This window comes from Barbatula barbatula (genome assembly GCF_947034865.1).
Source record: "Barbatula barbatula genome assembly, chromosome: 18".
NCBI lineage: Eukaryota > Metazoa > Chordata > Actinopteri > Cypriniformes > Nemacheilidae > Barbatula > Barbatula barbatula.
The window spans coordinates 16,740,857-16,761,741 of NC_136781.1; the positions used below are offsets into that span (position 1 = coordinate 16,740,857).

At 40.1% G+C, this 20,885-nt stretch overlaps 1 protein-coding gene across 1 annotated transcript; it reads right to left on the reverse strand.

The window, feature by feature from the left end:
* Positions 1–1,704: 1,704 nt before the first annotated feature.
* spon2a (spondin 2a, extracellular matrix protein) lies at positions 1,705–16,326 on the reverse strand. Its single transcript, XM_079480636.1, has 6 exons — positions 16,210–16,326; positions 13,691–13,919; positions 8,443–8,663; positions 3,531–3,722; positions 3,207–3,381; positions 1,705–2,454 (listed from the first exon to the last, which is right to left on the reverse strand). Exons 2-6 carry the CDS (start codon positions 13,917–13,919, stop codon positions 2,267–2,269), a joined length of 1,005 nt encoding a protein of 334 aa, XP_079336762.1. The 5' UTR covers positions 16,210–16,326; the 3' UTR covers positions 1,705–2,266.
* Between the last annotated feature and the right edge of the window lie 4,559 nt (positions 16,327–20,885).

Consider the following 20,885-nt stretch of genomic DNA (forward strand, 5'->3'; position numbering starts at 1 on the left):
AAGTAAAGCCTCTCATTTATTCAGAAATTCGGAATTCAGACACAACCTAAACCCATCTGTAATTTTCATCACGCTTTTAAACAACAGAATTCATCAGTGTTTGTTTTTGGTTGTAATGTTTCGAACAAACATGATTATGCTTCATAATCTCTTTGCATTCATAACTGTGAAGTGTTCAAGTGAAGGCCGCATGTTTTAGATGAATACACTTGAAATCAGAGAGGTCATATAAGAGATTAGTCATTGTGCTTCAGTGATCATGACATAAGCTAGCCATTAAAACAGCACACTCCTGGCAGACGCTTTCAAAGCCTTAGGTTATATGAATCACAGAGGGATAAAGGAGAAAGTCTGAGTCTGGAGATTTTTGCTCTGTTTGCTGCTGTCAAGTGGCAGTTTGTTATAGACTTCCACATCCTGTTTTACAACCAACCCCTTAAGTTTAAAAAGATTGTTAAAACTGTGCCTGCGCTTTAGAGAAATGGTCACAGATGAGATTAGTGTTGGTTTTAAACGCACCTGTGGGCTTTTAGTGAAACCATTGGGGTAGACGGGTAATGTCAGAAGGTATTGTGGGTCAGAAATCAACCTAAAAGTCAATTATCAACTGGAAAATATGCGCCCAAAAGAGAATGATTTGTGAACGAAGATTCAGAAGGATTTATGGACAGATAACTTTAGTTTTGGTCACGTCAAACCTAGACATTGTTCCCACAATCCTTCTGACCAGATACATTTGAAACGATAGATATATATCGAATTTGGTGATGTGTTTGTTATTCTAACGCAATCTTTTTTTGCTTTAATAATGCAGTTTGTTTGTATTTTTCTCCTGTAACTCAAAATCTTTGCACATGTAAATACTGTATATTCTACGTTTTATAACAAATAAAACTGCTTGTTTGCAGATTTACAATGGGCACTGTAAAATCAGTTTTCTCCACTAGATAGCGACATTTCAAAATACGTTTATTTTTATTTCTTTATTATTTCTTTTTAAGTTCATATCCTTGAAGCCTAAACATGTCTGGCTTTAATAACAGAAAAAATGTCGTCATACTTTTTCATGACTTGAATCTGACGACTTTCCTTAATTGTAGTGGACAAATAAACCATAAATGTGGCCAATGGTGTGACAGCAACACATTTAGAAAAAACGAGATGAATCTCTCTTAAATGGTACAACAATATAAAATAATCTATTTTTAACAGTTTGTTTTCTAAATTGTTGCGCTGTCACAACACATACCCTGTCAACTACCCATAAGTAAGCAATATTATCACAAACGTGTAGGGTTAAATAATGAAACGAAGAGTGTGATTCAATTATAAACATACTAAACTGACATTGTGCTAAATATCGATATAATTGTGTCCTCGTCCACATCAGATGTGAGCACTCTGAGTATTTTTAATCTAGCCATGTGATACTATTGTAACACCCTTTTTATTTAGCACGTCACCTGCAGTGGTAAATATAAATGGATCATTAAATACAGTGTGAAATATGACACGAATCATTTCTTCATGATTTACACAGCCATTGGGGTCATAGATAAACATCTGAAAATCTCGAGAGTTCGCTACTAGTAAAGTAAATGCATCTCCCATTTGTAAGGTTTGGTACCAACTTGTCTGTTACAGTATAGAGTAATATTTGGTCATATCATGATGAAGTATTGACGAAAAACTTTAAAAATAACTCGAGAGACAAATCCATATTTAATAAGAGAAACATAAAATACAACATATATATATAAATACAACCTCTTATCGGTCCCTTATGTGATGAATGAAATATGCCAGTGAATCTGTTTTAGTGCACTTCCTCACAAGGTCATAGTGTAAACTCTTTAAATATAAGAATTATCTCCTCTATAAAATTAGAAACATGACACAAGCTGAGATGGTGTTGATCATCCATATCTCACTACTAAATGAACTATTGCAGCCTACTAATGCCATCACTCAAAACCAACTAGATTAATTGAACAGTGGTTTGGCAACTGGAAGTCTATTCCACAAATCTATATTGACAAAATACTGTGCGATTATGTGAAGATACATTGCGTTTACTGTAAATACAGCACCATAAAAGTCTTTATTAACAGAATACGAGTCATTCTTTTCCAGTGAGGAGAGAAGCCGATGCTGGACATCCACTCGGGCGACTCTCTCGCATTCTGCAGCAGTGACTCAGTATTGGCTCAACCCGGCTCTCCGCTCGGACAGCGTCGAAGTGTCTGTGCCAGCGGCGTGGCGGGCATCACTGATTCGCCAGGCAGTTATGCTGCGTGCACTCTTCCTGCTCCTCCAGCTCAGGGCACGGCGTTCCGCTATTGGCGGGTTTCAGCAGGATGTACCGGGTGCGATGACGCAGCCCGCCGCGTGAGCAGGGCCCTGAACACAGGCCCCAGGGTGACCACATCGACACCTCGCAGTCCAGCGGCGTTTCTGCAAGACACACGGGAGTGATGAGAATTGGCAAGCAAGAAGTGTTGTCTGGAAGCAACGTTCAGGAGAACATGTTTGTTGAAGTGCATATTTACGCATGGCTAAATAACACAAACAGACCACTTGCACGCCCAGCCTTCGGAGACTGACAGGGTCACTTTTACTTAGTATCGAAAGATGTGTATTTAACTATAGGTTGTGAGAGTCCGTGTCTTAAAAACGTGATTCCAGCAATGGAAATTGAAATGCAAAAGCTCGTTAATACGTGAGAAACTGAGTTAGCGTTCATCCAATGCATTAGTTAATGGAAGAACACACACTCTTTTGTGTTGTTGTTGTTGAAGCAAATGAAGTGTTTACCACATGTGGTGCATATTAAGGTTCTCATCAATCTGAAAGGTTGTTTTTATTTCGATTAAAAATAACACAGTGCAAAACGTTAAATCGTGCACATGGCTGCGGTAAACCAAAACAGCTGGAGGAGAAGACACTAGTCACACTAGATTTTGTCATTTTCGAGACAAATAAATTCTGTTCCAAGTGAAATTTACAAGTGAACAAAATATCTGTTGGAAAGAAGCATTAAAGGAGCAATGTGGAGATTTTAACACCATCTAAAAAATGACACATTGGCTTAGCAAATACCCTCACCGTAATTGTACATCGGAGTAAAAAGTGTGACAACTAACCCCGGTCTTCCCTTTACAAGGGACATGTTAGACATGAAAGAGAAAGAGAAATGAAAAATCTACCTGAGAATTTCTGAGGCTTGGTCACATCGGGCAGAATGTGATTGGACACCCGGTTCTGTTGACGGACAGGTGAGCGGACCTGGCGCTTCAGCCAGATGGTGGCCAGGGGCGGGAGCTCTGTAATCCGAGGGTAATAGAAGGAATTTACCGGGTGGTTTGGATTCTGAGAGGTGATCTGTATGTAAATACAATAATAATAGTGACATTTCTTATAAAGAATGGACTTAATAATAATAATGTAAGCTGAATCCTCCATTGCCAGCATTCAACCAGTCCAGCAGCGTGAATATGCAAAAGAAGCTGAATCATTGGGAACACAATCACCATGGTGATGTTCTCTGGTGGCATCGTTGGAAAGTTGGGCGAGGAGAACGTGAAGCCGCTATCCGTGCCGGCGTCAAAAGGGTGGAGGTCAAAGGTCACTTCCTGTTTCCATTGGCCACCCTCGCACAGGTTCAGACCGTCCACCCCCACAAACCAGTCTGGACTGGGGATCAGTTTCACTATCACAGACAGCTGTGAGAGAAAACACAACACGATTAGTCGTTCACCTTTATTGCACACAGACTCATTTACCTTTGGCTTTTTTTCCTGCACGCTCTGCTAACATAAATGGCTTCATAAGTCACAAATGAAACCGCTCTCTGTAGCCATTTCCACGATTTTCCATCCCTTCCTGTGAATGTTGGGTTAAACCATCTGGATTTTTTTTGTGTGCTTCAAATGGTGATGCATGTTTCCTTTCGGACTATGACCTCATTCAGGAAGAGCCCTTTGGTCAGAGCAGAATGAGGGAATAGCCACACACAGTCATACGGCGAGAAATAAGGCGTAGAGCGACACCGGCTCTTTCAGCATGTAGACCAAACTTCATCTCCAGTGCGGTTGATTCAAGGCTATTTGGTAAATCGGAGAAAGACATATATTGATTTTTACATTCACTTTAAAGGATGTAGGTGTTTCGATGCATTTGTATTGTATTCTTACTGGTAAAATATTGTCTCTTCAATACTGTTTGTGTTTATCTGGTCTGGGGTGAGTTTTGTGGGAATGCTGAGTGTAAGAGGGAGTAATAGACATGTTTGCAATATTTCAGTCGTTTCACCTAAAAAGTAATAAGACCAATATGAGCAAAGTCATGTGATTGTTGCAGAGAATTCCAAGAGGTCAAAGCTATTACATTTTTTATATATTATTATATATAAAATCATAATAATGTCAGCAATTGTCTCATTAGTGTCTATTTTTGTTTTTCTCAAAGTTATTTTGGGAGGAACATCTGCGGAAAAGTGAAAGAAATGAATGAAGCATGCACTGAATTTTCTATTTGTGTGCATTTTTTAAAATGCAGCCAAAAAATTTAAAATTACAGGAAAATTTACAAAACAGCTATTTTATTAGAAAAACAGGGAAAACATGTAATTTTACAGGGAAAGCTATTATTTTACGATAAAATTCCAGCCTCCCAGCTGCCAGACAATGTCAGTTTTTTTCAGGATTTTTTACGGTTTCTTTTTGAAAACACGATAAAAAAACGTTAAATTACAGAAAAAGACTGCTAATTTACAACATGTAACTTTAGAGAAAAAACATCTGTGTTGCAGTTTATTTCTGGCGCCCCAGCTACCAGAAAACTTCAGTTTTTACGGGATTGTTTTACAGTTAACTTTATTAGATCCATTAGAAGAATTAAGTGCAAGTTTAGCAAACCATTTGCTTAAATCCAGTCAAATGAAAACAAACGTATCGAGTGTAACTATTCAAATTGTTAAACCTTTATATACTAACTCACAGTAACTTATTGTTTTGAAACCGAATCCAAAACCAATCTGTAGTCTGCAGTCATGCATCCTAATTTGGGCCACACTTTCAGGGACCTTGTGTGAAAAAAAATCCACATCATGTAATCCACATCAGGACTTCTCTCCAGGCTGGATTTACTCATCTGTCCCTCACGTCTCTCTTACGCTCTCGTTCTGTGGTTTTTCCAGGAATACCTCCTGCTAGATCAATTTCACTGGCACAGGCGAGCGCTGCCTCATCCCTCTGCTGTCTGATAAACCCCGCTCTAACACAGCCGATGCCCTCTTACGGGCATAAAGTCACAGTAACACTTAATTCTCACCGTTCCAAGCCAAAGCAGTCCCCTCATTTGCTAAAAGAGTGTGTCAGGAGAATTAATACCCAGCTCATCTATTGCTCCGCCTGTCTGCGTGTGCTGCTGGAACACTCTGCAGTTTCTTGCATGGGTCATAGTTTGTAGAAAGCCGCAGAGCTCCTGCTGTCTGGTTTCTATTAAATGCATAAGAAGCTCACGAGTCATTTTAAAGGGCATTGCGCTGTTTTTCATTTACTTATTTTCTTGCTGATTTGGTCATTGTGCGTGTGGGTGGGAATCTGAAACGTGACTCCATATGCTTTCCATTTCATCGTATTCTCTCTTTTATTTGAGAAATCACTTTAATCTGTCCTGTATCTCGACATTACAGTCTGAATCGATGTTAATAACAGTATACATCTCATGAAGGAAAAACTGAATTTGCATGTGCTCTTACGAAGTAAAAATGTTGTTATACGGTAAATAAATGAGAGTAAAGTAAACAGAATAAGATTTTAACATTTCCTGAATGGTGGTTAACCTGCCCTAATGGGATCTATGGGCTGTTTTTGTCAGTTTTATCATCCCATAGGTTGAAATAATATGCCTAATCTCTTAAGATTTTAGCACAACTTCACTACTTAATATATGGGAATAGTTATAAAAATATGCAATAAAGACATTTTCATGTGAAACCAAGTGGTTACATTTTCAATATATGAAAAGCGACAATTCCTCATTAGATTGAAATATTTGTATATATGAGCAATGTATTAGAATGTACATTTTCAAATATATGCAGAATAAATTATTTAATCTACTGACATTTAACGTATAGTAAAATATACTTTCTTTGCATAAGGGATACACCTAGACTAAATCGTAGTTGACAGTGTCATGCCAAGGCCACATTCATATTCTCACTCATAACCCTGCTTCACGCAGATCTATAAACAGCAGGCTGAGTGCAGACATCCCACCATGTTGTGGTTAAGTGGCAGCTGGCGTAGATGCCAGACGTGGATGCCAGGGTGGTTGCTGTTTTTTAATAAGTCTGCTTTATATTCCAGGCATTGTGTAAAGAGACAGTATGTAGGTCACCGGCAGCACCAGCTCTGCCTTTAGACCCTATAACCACCCGACTCATGGGTGTTAATAATTATTCCAAGATAAATATTCCTGAGCCAGAGAAGGAAAAGCTCCCGTATCTGCAGCGATCTGGTGGGTGCAGCAGGAGCCGGAAGGGAGGGAATGAGGGTTGTGGTCTGGAGGTTCTGGAACTCTGGATGTGGTTTTGGAGACCTGATCTGGTTCTGTCTGTTTTTGTACAATAAACATAGAGACCGAGGCTGATGGTCACACTTAACACCGGTTTTTGGGTGTATTTGTTTATCAATAGTACTTTTCACTCTGATGTTATACTATACAGTGCTTGCGATGACTTCACGATGTGACAACATGCCCCGGTACCTCTTAATATACAGAATAAAATAAATCTTCAAGTGAGGGAAGATGGTTGCTAGTCTTTAACATTGATATATGCAAGATTCAATCAGATGGCTTGTGTGCAATCCTACAGCTAAATTGATGTGTGTAAATGTGTTACATGTATATACAATTCTTTTGTCTTTAATTATTTAAAGTCTGTAATGTGTTTTTACTTACTGCATTCAGTTTTGTCTTGTTTTAAATGTACCCATAGAAAGTCATACGGACCAAAAGGATTTATTTTGTCTTTCATTTTGCCCATGTGGACAATTCCAAATATATTTTTGCAACTCACCCGTAAAATGAAGTTGACAGTGGTTGTCATATTTTTCTGAACTATTCATTTCATTTATTTCACATGGTGTGCAGTGTCTGTTTTAGATGCACTTTCTGATAAACAATTACAATTAAATATACAATTGTATATCAGTTGCAGACACAACTATTTTTCTATTCTCTTAAAGCTGCAATCCGTATTTTATTGGCTATAAATAAACAAAAATCAGTTCAAGTCACAGTTCAAAATATAATTTGAGCTGACCAGGAAACCCAGAGATGGCGATAGAGAGGCAAAAGTTACAGATTGCAGCTTTAACTTCAAAAGTAACTGAATGCCTGGCAGTGTCTTACACAGGGGCGGAGCCAGACATTGTAGACATTGGGGGCTTAGCCCAAAGGATTGGGCATGGTCCCCCAAGGAGAATGTTTTTTCCCCATTTATGGCAGCTATATTACATTTTTTTTAATGTAATTGTTATCTTTGTATTATCATTTTGAAACCATAACAAAACAAATGTTCACAATGACGTTTTCTCTTCTCTTTACAGGCAGAATATGTCTGCTGTAAGCCAGTAACTATGAAGTCACATAAGAAAGGTTGATTAGGAATTTGGAATAAACAGAATTACTTATATAGAATCTCGAAGCCTGTTAAGTAGTTTTAATCTCCAAATTTTACCATTTTACATGTTTATTGTAAACAGTCGGCTTTGTTGTGTCTGCCTTCTTGTGTCTCACTACAGTCATCTCTGCACTGGAACTCATGCATGGTTTCTGTTATGCTCCTGCCTACCGATTGGCTGAAGTTCAGTCTTCTTCAGTCTGATTGGCAGACATTCTGCATGACCTCTGTAATTTGATTGGCTGGAATTGGATAAACTCTGTCTTTCTCATTTGATTGGTAGACTTTTTGACATTGACAAGTGCTAGCCCCTTATACCGCTGCTGCAGCTGCACCAAGTCACCAAGAAAAGCTCGTAACAAGTAGGTAAAAAATAAATTAATACAGTTATTATTTCTTTATATCCCAACAGTGGGCCGGCCCAAATTGAGCAACATCGACTATTCGCCTAGTGTTAACATTAGCCATTAACCAGTAATATCAATTTTCTGATCACATAACTATAAATATACACTTTCACAGTTTAAAAACAGTTTTTTTTACGTGTTAACTGTCAAAAGATTCAGCATTTTAATTTGCAGACATGTTATTTACCTTTGCATTAATCTGAATGTCTTCTTCTGTAAAATTTACTGGAGAGGAGGACCGAGTTTACAGCTGAATGAATTCATTTTAGAAAGCTGAGATGAAAAAACATTCGTGGCTTGAGCCCCAAAATCCACCACCCCCCGCTCCGCCCCCGATCTTACATGTGGAGTTCTGGGAATCAGAAGCAGCTCTGTAGAGCTGTGGCCGATGCCAGAGGGGATCCCAGTTGTGCGGTACATGGACCCTACTGCCCGCTTCTTCCTCGCCTCCTTCGCACCCTTCACAAGCTCCACCGTCAGACCCAGCTCAGCGAAGCTCTTCATGCCGTCGCTCGCCGGCGTTCCCTCCTGCCAGAGCCGATAATGCCCATTATGGGTCACAGCTGTTCAGAAAGAAGAAGGAAATTGAGAAAATGTGATGAGTGCATGAAGGGTAAACTCAGTGGAAAAGTATTTTAATTGTTCAGAGATTCAACTGGACAATTTCTCTAGCGGCCTGTTGAACATTACCACCCTGATGAGGTTTTATTGCTTATGAAAACCTGCCACACACAAATACAGCTAGGCTACTTTCAGTAAAGGCTCAACACAACTCGAGATGTTAAAACTAAATAAGAGGTGCCCAGAAAATATAAAAACTTTTATGAAATGTGTGCACCTTAGTTCAAGAGTGACTGAGACACAAAACAAATAATAAAATTGAGTTATTTGACATCATTCAATATATATTTTAACATAGATTCAATTCTTTCCTTTGTCCATAAAATCGCATGATTCGCACGCACCGCTCCAGACTTTGGTAACCCGTTTAAAATGCCGGGCTATTTTCAACCCATGCAAGGGTCAAAAAGCGACAAGCCCAACTGTTGGGTTCATCCCTTTTTCACCCAACCATGGGTTGAAAACAACCCAGCACATGAGAAACATGACAATTGCTAACCAATGAAATCTGTCCTGTTTTTAATGCTGCATTTGCTCTTGAATGGAGTCAAATGGGTTCCCTAAGTCAATAAATATCTGAACAAATACTGTATATAAAATGAATGAATATTTACAATCCAGACAAAACGCCATTTGGCATCATGAACAATGTCTAAATTTGTGGCATCCAGAGGTGAGGTTGCGAATTGCAACCAACGGCTCAATTCACCGCACGTCCCTCCCTTTCGAAGCACTACGGTGGCTGACACAGAACTATGTCGTCAGATCTTTGCATCTTGGTGTATGTAGATCAGTTTGTCCGTAAAGGCTACCATAGAAACAACATGATGAATTCCATATAAAGTGACCTGCGACCTACGTAGATAGAAATAGCTCATTCTAAAATAATACAAATATAACGCATCATTATGTAAGGTCTTAATACACATCTGAACACATAGTTATCTATATTATATTGCATTTCTGTCCATAGATCCTCCAAAACTGCCACTGGACCTTTAAGTCCAACAACTGGATAAACTTCTGGTTTCCGTGAGCTGTTTGACATAATACGTCTCTAATGTAAATCTGGGATTTTTTAGGACGATTCATCATCCACCAGGCACAATTTATAAGTCAGACTGTTTAAAAACAAAGAAGATGAGTAGAAAACAGCAAAACAACAAGCCACATGATTTAAAGTAACTTCCAAGGCACAAACAGGTTTAATGACTAACCCTGAGAACGAGCAACACCACAAACCCCACAAATGTAACAAAACATGCATAGAATTGAAGAGCGTGATAATTTTCCCATTACAACTTGATATCCTGACAGAGGAAAGAGCTGCAATGACTTCTTTGAAAAGCTTTCAGCTTCTTTTAATTTCCCACTGCTTTCCTCATACTTGCGAACCATTTTGGTCTGGCAGAACCTTGAGCTGGAGAATGAAAAAGATACGAGTGAGAATGACAGGAAGGCAGGCAGCACGCTTGGCACGCTGACGCGTCTCATCTGTCCGCGCTACATGTCTGACCGTTGTGGCACAAACGTGGACAGAAAACTCTAGGAGACCCGACCTCAATTAGCTGAACCACAAACCACAACCACTCTCCTCCTTTTCTCTCAATCTCCAACTTTTGCCAAATTTTCTCATTCTTCATCCGGTGCCTTCGTATGCATGCATTTTACATCATAAGATTTGATTCTAAAATGTGCGGTTTTCAACAAAATGATACAATAGTGATAAATGGATAAAGAGGATGGGAAAAGCCATCCAGAAGGCACAAGGAACCACGCAGCCATCTCAGTGCTCCAAACCCACAGCTTGAACTTGCAGGATCTCTGTGTTGTAAATGTTTTGGCTGAAGCGGACCATGTCTGCTGCTCGTCTTGGCTAGTGCGCGATGGCGTGTGATGGCCGGTGACACCCAGAGTGCACGTTCTCTGAAAATGCGAGCACACGGCAGTCATGTTAAAGTCAGTGGTCATTGCAGACCGCTGGGCTTGGCTGCGTGTGCCGTGTATTTATGGAAGAAGCATTAAAGCAAAGGGTGAAACTGCAGGGCAGCCTATGTCATCTGGCAACAGTTAGTCTCTTCTACCTCATCTCTCTCTCTTTCTGCTTTATTCATTAGGCTGAGCGGTTCCCATATGGCACAGCGCTTGGTGACGCAGGTAATGCGTCTATGTTTGGCGGGTGTATTGGGTCATTGGGGCAAATTTGCAGGGTTAACAGGCCAGCTGTGAGTACTTAGTGTCTTGACATATGGTAAGGTGAGGAATAACAAGTCTGAATGTTCTCATCCATTAAAGAAGCACAGCACACGTGAAGAACCTCAGAGAACGGGACAGGATGGCATGGCCACAATCACTCACTGTTTGATGCATATTACATACCAGACTGGAGCGCTTACTCGATCTGACAAGCTCGATTCTATCGAACTACTTGATTGTAAGCTAATTGAGCTGACACAATGGTAAGTGTATTTTCCAACCTTTTCTAAATTATGCCGGGTTTTCACACACAGTCGTACAGAGTAAAATAACACACAACAATGCCTAGGAGTCAAGTAAATCTCATCTAATGAAGCAACTCACATTGTCACATGAGATCTTGTCCATACGTTTCAATTTGAAAACTAGCATTTTCAAGTGTTATCCAAATGCGGCGTATCCACACTGAAACGTGCTTAAAACATATACATCCATGCTGTGCAGTAAAACATATTACAACTACAGCCTGTGATGGGGTTTGTTTAATTTCTGCCTTTATGTAATGGCAATTTAAGGCAAAATTAGACTTTTTAAAATGGATGGAATGAGGCAGGGATGCTGCATGCTTGAGGGTAACACAAAACTATAACATTTTCAAAGTGAAAGTGAAACTATCATCGCGCTCCGCTGACAAACAATAACTGTGAGTAATCTACTAAAATGAAATCTGAAGTATGCACACCTTTCAGTAGCTACCATAGGCTACTGGAAAGCAGTCAAAACATTATGAGCACTTTTTGTTATTAAACTTCAATTTTCTTTTGTAAGAAACTACGAAAAATAAGTAGAACACTACAGTATGTCTAGCTGTTGTGAAGTTGATGTCTTTAGAAGAATAAATAATTTTTAGACTTACAGTATTTGTTGACCAGTTGTTGTCAACTATTCTTTTGTCTTTTAATTTTCCAGTATAGCAATGATAATATTTACTAATGATATATAAAATATTGACTTTAATAGGTGTCTCTCACATTGACCCACAGCAATATTAAAATAGGGATGTAACTCAGTTAAAACTCATTTATTATTTGTAAGAAGTAAATAGTAATTTTAACGAATAATTTTTTTAAGTAATGTGCCCAACACAGCTCAGAACTATTGCAAGATTTTTGATAATTATAATCAAATAAAATATCACTAAAACTAAATTTGGACAAAACTAAATAGCTTGAAATTCACAACTCACGCAGAACAACCTCCTGGACAGCAACCAGTCTGGTTTCAAAAGCGGTTCAACACCGAGACTGTACTGCTCTCAGTCATTGAAAACCTGAGACTGGCAAGAGCAGCATCTAAATCATCTGTACTCATACTGGATCTACCTGCATCTTTTGACCACATCCTCCTGTCGACCCTCAAGGCTGTCTTTGGAAGGGTGCTACAATGGTTCAGGTCTTACCTCACAGGTAGGTCTTTTAAAGTATCCTGGAGAGGTGAGGTCTTTGAGTTCCAACATCTCAATACAGGGATGCCTCAGGGCTCAGTACTTGGACTGTTGCTCTTTTCAATACACATGACATCAGAAAAATGGCTTTTCCTATTACTGCTGAGCAGATGATACACAACTCCACTTGGCATTTCACCCTGACGATCCAACTGTTTCTGCACGCATTTCAGCATGCCTGAGTAACATTTCACTCTGGATGAAGGACCATCACCTACAGCTGAACTACTTGTAATCCCAGCCGACCCGAAGACTCATCACAACCTCTCCATTCAACTAGGCTCATCAACCATCACACCTTGTGTCTGTAGATTCATCCTCTACAACATTAGGAAAATTAGACTGTTCCTGTCCGAGCATGCAAAACAAGTCCTATGCCAGGCTCTTGTTCTGTCCAGACTGGACTATTGCAATTTGCTACTGGCTGGACTCCCAGTTTACACGACCAAACCTCTACAGCTGATCCAGAATGCAGCGGCAAGAGTGGTCTTCAATGAACCGAAGAGAGCACATGTCACTCCTCTCTTAATTAAGTTACATTGGCTCCCTATAGTCCACCACTGGTTCGGCAAACCCTAATCTTCACTCGCTAATACAGACCTATGAACCCGCCAGATCCCTACGGACTGCAACAGACAATATCTTGTAGTGCCATCCCAAAGAGGAAAAAAAATCACTCACGTACCACCTGTTCCACATTTGTGAAATGATCTGCCCGCTGCTACAAGATCAGCATATTCTGAAGCCATCTTTAATAATCGGCTGAAAACACATTGTGTCAACACCTGACCTTAGTTCGGACTTCAATTTCTTGTCTACTCTTTCTATCCTTCAATAAAAAATCCTTTGCTTTGTATATTTTGCTAGACTATATGAGACCAGTTTTAACTGCACTAATGCTTTTTGTTGTCCTTATGTTGTGTACCAATTGCTTCTATTGTTTATCTCATTTGTAAGTCGCTTTTGATAAAAGCGTCTGCTAAATTACTAAATAAACATGTAAATTAAAATGATAAATAAATTGTAAAAGATAATTCAAAATATTAAGAAAACAATAATAAAAGAAATATTAGATGTGGATGAAGAAGCCATTTTTCCTATTCAGATATACTATTGAACTGTACATTATTGCACACATTAACATTTAAAGTAAAGTAATAAAATAATATAAATAAAACACATGGTCACATGGTCTGTCTGTTTTTGGTTAGAATAAAAGGTGCAATGTGTACCAGACACTACGCCATGACATTCTCACATAAATCTTACCCATGAGTTTGGACCACTGAGCAGGTGGTCGGAATAAGGGATACTGTTTAGGGAACGTCTGTGGACTCCAGTGGCCAGTGAACACCAGGATGTATGAGGCGGGGCCTCGAGCGGTGCACTCCGTCCCATTGGTCAGGTTGACCGGGGCAGCAGATGAGAGAGTGAACCTGAGGAACACAAAGAGCAGCTGCTGCAGCCAACCACGTGTGAGGACCTCTGATGACATCATCTACGAGAGAAAAAAAAGAGCAGTAAAAGTCATCAGTGAGTGAATTGCTCTATGGGGAATCCACACAGTTTGGTACCCACTGCTCTAGTATAGCGAGAAAGGCCATGTGCAAAGGCTCACGCCGTAAATATGTCTTGAAATAGGATATTACATAACTTTGGTTCGTAAACCAAGACACCTTAGTCATCTTGTCGGCAGAGAAACACATCGGAGATCTGAAGGTTACTAAGAATGAGTGTAATAAACTGACGCGAGTTCAGCGAAAGCCACATGAAAATAGCTCAGAGCAAAATAACACTGAACGTTTCTTAATTCACCCCTGACAGTTTTTTTGGAGATATATAAAAATGTGCACTCATGTAGTTATCTAATAGAATTAAAGCGATGACATTTATTTATTTAATAACTCGTGCACTGTCATAAATGAATTTTCAATGTCTACAAATGGAAAGAAAAAAAAACATGGAATCCTGGAGGCCTTTGAAGGCAAAAGTTTCGAATGGCGCTTCATAATTTATAAATAAACTACATTTAACAGTTGTTGAAAGCATTGGAATGAATCTCACAGTGCCCTTTATCACATCAACCTTGTTCTCTCTCCCCCAAGCTTTCGATTCATCCCTCACTAAATTAAAATAACACAATACCGACAATCCTTGGCTGGGTTATATTAATCCCGTTTGCCATCTCGGTACGAGCGGCTCAGACCCAAGCAGAAGGTTTACAGCATGAGCGCATGAGATTCTGGGATCTGCGCCGTCTGCCACCATCTCTTAATAAAGAGACAACGCGACAAGTTCACAAGTTCATCACCGCAGGATCAGACTATTGCTCCGGCCCTGTCCGCTGGATCCACATAGTTTATAACAAGCTACGATCAAATGACAGACCCCGCAGATCAAAGACGCAGACTCACCGCCTCCCCGCTTATGGTATTTTTATGCTTGCCTGTTAAAGTTTAAAGTGAATTTAATGTAGGTCTGGTGGTTCAGCATAGTGTATATAGTTGTGTATAAGTAGTATATATATATATATATATATATATATATATATAGCTATATAGTATAAACAGGGATTGACTGTGATGTTATTGGAAAATCTGGGGATGGGGTTATACAGTGCTTAAAATGAAAAGTTATATATAGAGGAGGAAAGAGGACTTGAGTCATCCAGAATGACCTCATGTCTAATGGACTAACGTTCTTGGTTTTAGAGCCGGCTAAACCGCAGGTTCAACGGGACATAAATAAAATCTAATGACGAAGCACGCAGATCGTACTCCTGTGTGGTTGGCATCTCATTTCCGTCCTTCAATTTTCAGTGACAGGCCACCGATCCGATTTCGGCATCTTTCGGAAAATCTGAAGTGCCGCTGGAACGCCAGGTCCAGACACACGTTGTACGATTCCTTGATGCTGTTTGTCCTCTAAACAAATCAGTTTTTCGTGGGAGACTGACCAAAGCATCGCCGAGACAATGCCACATCTGTCTCCAGCGCACTCAGCGTTTCCACACGTCATCCACTAACAATTAAATCTTTCCAAATATTTTGATTACCAGTCAAGGGTGACATCTTGCATGAGGCCCAAACATTCGCGGGCACACGTTTTCCTTATTATCTCTCTCCCTTGTCAGGACTTGCACAATAAAACAAAGTCTTCCCGATTAACAAAACGCCTGTGGCTCTTTGTGTTCGGGCCGAATATACGCAAAGCTGCACTTGCCAGTGCGTGCAGATGCTGCCCGATGCTGACCTAAAGCAAACCTCCCTCTGTTTGCCCTCTCAGTGTCAATAAGCACACGTCTTCTCAAACATCCTACAGACACAGAGAAGCTCAGCTCCCAGCAGGAACGAGACACAATAAAACCAAGGGAGACAGATACGTGCCAAAGAAAAGAGCTTGCGTTTTTTTGCCACTTAGGGGAAAAACTGCTTAAACTTACAGGGAGAGCAATTACGTAGCCGCACGGCGCGCCCGTGTTGGGGAAAGAGGTCAACAATTTGGCGCTTCAGTCGCGAATACGAAACCCTGCTTAATAGCGAAAGAAATGAATGAAAAAGAGAGGAAAACATTAAGGGTTTGGAACGGCACATGTGCTGAATCACTTAAGGAGAGGGGCATTCTTACTCAAACAGACATCAGACCTGCAGAAAAGCACTGTGGGAAGGTTAGAGTATAGACACAGAAGAAAAGTAAAAGAGCATGAAAGCTACCCTTGTCTTAACCCTTTGCCACAACAGTCAGCGGTACAGAATAAAGATGCGTCTCTAAAGATTGATAACTCTTACCTGGCTGTGACGGGTAGATTGCAGGACAGGCTTTGTGGAGATGTGCACAGAAGATTTGGACACCTCTCTGCTCTCTTTTACTCTTTCCCCTCCTCTCTTTCATTCTCTCCTCCCCTGTCATTCTTCACCCCCACCCTTCCATGTATGGGTACGCACACACACAGTGTAAAGAGAGCCTTTAACCCTCTTTGTCTTTTTCTTCTCCTCTGAGATCACACAAAGGTCCCTGTGTTGCATGTGAGGTTGATGTGTTCATATATAAAACTTAAGCTTTACAAGTAGAATTATCCGAGCGCTCTGAGTTGTGAACTCCCATTGCATTTGTTTGCTTTGAGTTGGGCATTTTCACTTGCAAAGTGTGTCTCTGTCTGTTAGATTTAGAAATCATTGGTATGCCAGGATGCTCATAAAAGTTTATTCAGTTGTGCGGGGTTGGTTTGGGGGTGGCTTTGCAGGTCTCCGGAAAAATTAGAAAATATTTGATGACTCATCATGCACCCAAAGATTTATCCACATTTTGAACCAATAAAATGTTGTCATGAATGAAACGGCAACCTCTCCCAGCTATCTAGAATGAGCTTTATGACCAAAAAATGAGCAATTCCAGCGTTATGGATATGACATTTTCAGTCAAAACATGAAATATAAATTCTCAGATAATGTATTTATTACCAATATATTGAATCCTGTCCAGACATCAGAAAAATATCAGTCAATAAGTTTTCGATTCTAAATGAGAGAAATGTACATGCATTATGGATGTGACAAACAAGGACCATGTTTTTACATACATTGTTTGGTATTATTGTTTCTGGTTTGTACATTTTAATTCACAAAAATCCAACAAAGGAATGGCTCTTTATAGACTATAATATAGGTATTTTATTTTCATGTGGCCATTTGAGGAATATGGACCGTTAAAGATGTAACAAATTCACTTAGCCGACTATGCTTTAAAACACGAGAAAATGCTTTAAAGCTTTAAAACTGTCCCTACACCGGACACGACACGACATGATAACCTGCTTGTTCTTAATGGGTTTGTTGCGTCGCACCGCATTGTAATTTTAAATTACAATGCGTTTTAATGGGTTTCTAATGTCTTTTGTTGTGTCTCGTTGCACCGGTCGTGTCCGGTGTAGACACGTTGTAAGAGAGACTTCACATGGGTATTTAAACCACCATATGCTGACATTTGTCCTACCATTATGGTTGATAATTTTTTTCTTAAGGTTGACAATTGTATGAAATTGCCCAAATGATGCTTAATCTTTATTCCAGAACCTAAAGGCATGACCCAAATGTCTAATATATTCTGTGAATAGTTTCGTGCCTCGATGTAAATTGGCATTTTTATTTTGTCATCAAGCCCATCAGGTGAACATCATAAATCAAAAGTAACATTAGTAACAGTACACTCAGCTCCTCAATAATCCTTCATGTTCACAGCGAACTGGACAGGGCAAGTGCTAGACAACTAAATTGCTAGATTATGGTAAGTGCCTTGTAATATGAGCATCAATATTAATGATGCACCGCTAATTTAGAGAATATTGCTGATATGGCAACCTTTTAAATACCATAAGTAAATGGTAAATGGAAAGTGGGTTTTTATAATAACATCCTTATAGATGTAAATGACATCCGAGAATGACTTGGTTAGAAACACATCAGTCCAACATATGCATTTGTCACCGAATTGCCCTGTCAAGAAAGGTCTGTAGCAAAATAAAGCCTTGAGTTTTTTACCAGACGCCATAAATCAAGACGGGCATTTACAGGAAAAGTCAAACATAAGTGCGTTCACTCTTCAGATCTGGTAATGTTTACCACGTCAGGTCATCATCACTAACATTGAGACAAAGCACTTCATCAGAACCGAGGCTACACAGTCATTATATTGCATTGACGTAGATGGGTTTGGATAGATCAGGCTCGAGCTGACAACATAAAGGGACTGATCACTTTCTCTCTGTGTGAGTGTTAGGTACACAGTGAGTACACTGACCCTAACATGAACCTCACTTGGACAAAAGCCTTTGATAAATCTGCCAATGGACAGGCAGGAGAAGGGGGAGAGACGAGGTGACCAAAAATGTAAAGCGTCCAGGAATATCAGGATGCTTCTGTTTTTTTTAAATAAAAAATCTGCCATTCAAATCGTTCAACTCTTAAAAGAAAAGGTTGTATATAGAACCGAAGAAAGGTTCTATCAGCCACTTCATATATGGAACCCCGTAAAGGTTCCATAAAGAGACCGTTTTCAACTAAAAACTGTGAATGCGCTTTGGCTGTTCATTAACACAAATCTGCGTTTTGGGGGACTGAAAACGCAAACTTTTGAAAACAAGTCTCAAAGTGCTGTTTTTTTTAAAACGGCGGCATTATTGTTTTCGTGTAAACTCTGAAGGCGAGTATTCCCTGAATAAAAACGGCGGCCTCCATGCTGCATGTTTGTGCCGCGTGACAATACTTGCAACCATTTATCCAGCAAGAAGTAGATTTACCGCAGCACTACAACCAGAGGAGACATAGTATTTAAATGCGCACTACTATAAACATACATTATTATAAGCGCTTTTAAGATTAAAATAGTGCATGCGGATGTGCGTAAGCACGTAGGGGTTCTTTATAGCACAACAGCGCCATCCATTGGCCTGGCGTGCATAATATATTGTTTTTATTCGGTTTCCCGGATCCATGTAAATGCAGATCGTTTTGATAACGCTGTTGTGTGTACATGAAACTTTTCTAAAGCGCAACGGAAAAACCTTTCCTTTTTTTATCGTGTAAACGTACTCTACGTCTTCAGTTGGGAAATTGACAGGATTCACTCTGATGCTGGTTCTTCTCAAGAAGGGGTCTTGAAGTGCCATAAAGATTGACGTATTGTTGACGTTAGCTGTGCTGAATCCTGAAAAAAAAACATTTAACATCTACTAAGTAACAGAGAATAAAAATCCACTCATTTAGATTTTTTTGTTTCTCCTGATGTATTACACAAAAGATAAACACAAACTAGTCGACTTAAAACGGAGTTGAAAGACCAAAAACAATTACTTACACATTTTCTTTCAGGACTGCACGTCTCAGATGTTGACTGTAAGAAATTGAAGAGCAGTCTCTTTAAGGTTCTTCCCAAATCGCACGTGCATGATTTCATGAAGCATCTTCAACACAAAGACCACATGTACACTAATACCTTTTAGTGGAAGTGTAATTGATTCATCCTGTCATATTGAGTTTAACGAAAAGTTGTTGCTTTGTTTACTACCGCCGTGTCACGTGTTGAAGTCGCATTTGTTCTCATCTAATCTTGTGCTGGTTTCGCTTGTTTATTGTGAGATATTGTAAGGCAGCCTCATCGCATAAGACCATGGATAACTCCACCGAACAAGGACACCAACAAGGCACTTGAGTATTGCACTTCCGTATAACCTTTTTGCACTTCTATTTATTGTCTTATTTTTCTTTATTTTGTCTTGTATATTCCTGTGCTTTTGACTATGTGTTTTCAAATCCCTACTGTTACTTCAACTCGTAAATCACCTGTATCACGAAAAAGGAAACGCAATGCTAATAATCTACGCACTCTTTCAACTGGGCTCAACAAAGACGATTTCATCACAGCTATTGCTAAACATTCTGGTCTTTCTCTTTTAGCACTTACTGAAACCTGGATCAAGCCAGAGGACAGTGCCACGCCTACTGCCCCATCCAATAACTACACGTTCTCCCACAGCCATGCATATCAGGGAGGGGTGGAGGAACCGGTCCACTTATCCCTAACGACTGGAAGTTCAAACAGCTAACATGTGACAATATCCCTCTGCACACGTCGGATGATTTCCTCACCATTCACCATCCTTGACCTAACTTCTCCAGACAATTAAAATGCTTGCCCACAAGTCAAATTCCGGCACACTGAAGACGATCTCCCTCCGGTTAATCCTCTGCGGTCTCCACCAAACTCCCTCCCTCTGAACAACACCACACTTACCTCTTGCTTAGACAGCTTATGCCATCTTACATCTAGGCCATGTTGTGCATCCCCTTCTGCCCCCTGGTTATTTGATGTTCTCCTTGAGCATCACACGACGCTCAAGTTTGCTGAGAGAAAGTGGCACAAATCTAAAGAACCTAGTGACCTCAGTCTCTCCTCTCTTCTTCTTCTGCTGTCTCCTCTGCGAAAACTCTGCACTACCACACTAAAATCAACAATTCCCCTGACTCTCATACTCTCTTTAAAACCTTCTCTGCTTATCTTGGCCTGCCTGCCCCATCGGACTCAACAGCTGATGATTTTGCGTCATTCTTTGTAAAGAAAAGACCACCATCAGCAGTCGCTGTCGCCTCTTGAACACGCTCAAACCCCCGACACATAATCTATCCCCTCTTTCTCTCACCTATCTGAAGATGAAATTCCAAGTTCATGTCTTCTATCCACCCAACTACCTGCCCGCTAGATCCCATCCCATCCTCCAGGGCATCTCTCCATCAGTTGTTCCTGATCAGACCCAAATCGTCTCATACCACTGGTACATTTCCCAAAGTCGATATAATGAGTGTCAGCTTGTGTCACGGAGGAGATTGGGAGCATAAGAGGAGAAGAGACGACCGGCAGCTGCTGCCCGAAGCGGTTCTAGAGCAGAGGAGACCCTGCCACCTAGGTGGGC

What these genes read in the sequence shown, in the direction of transcription:
- spon2a (XM_079480636.1), bottom strand. Translation starts at nt 13,919, where the DNA reads ATGATGTCATCAGAGGTCCTCACACGTGGTTGGCTGCAGCAGCTGCTC. An exon ending in TCAGTGGTCCAAACTCATGG is followed by an intron (nt 8,664 to 13,690) that starts GTAAGATTTATG and finishes CTTTCTGAACAG; the next exon opens with CTGTGACCCATAATGGGCAT. An exon ending in CACCAGAGAACATCACCATG is followed by an intron (nt 3,382 to 3,530) that starts GTGATTGTGTTC and finishes ATTTACATACAG; the next exon opens with ATCACCTCTCAGAATCCAAA.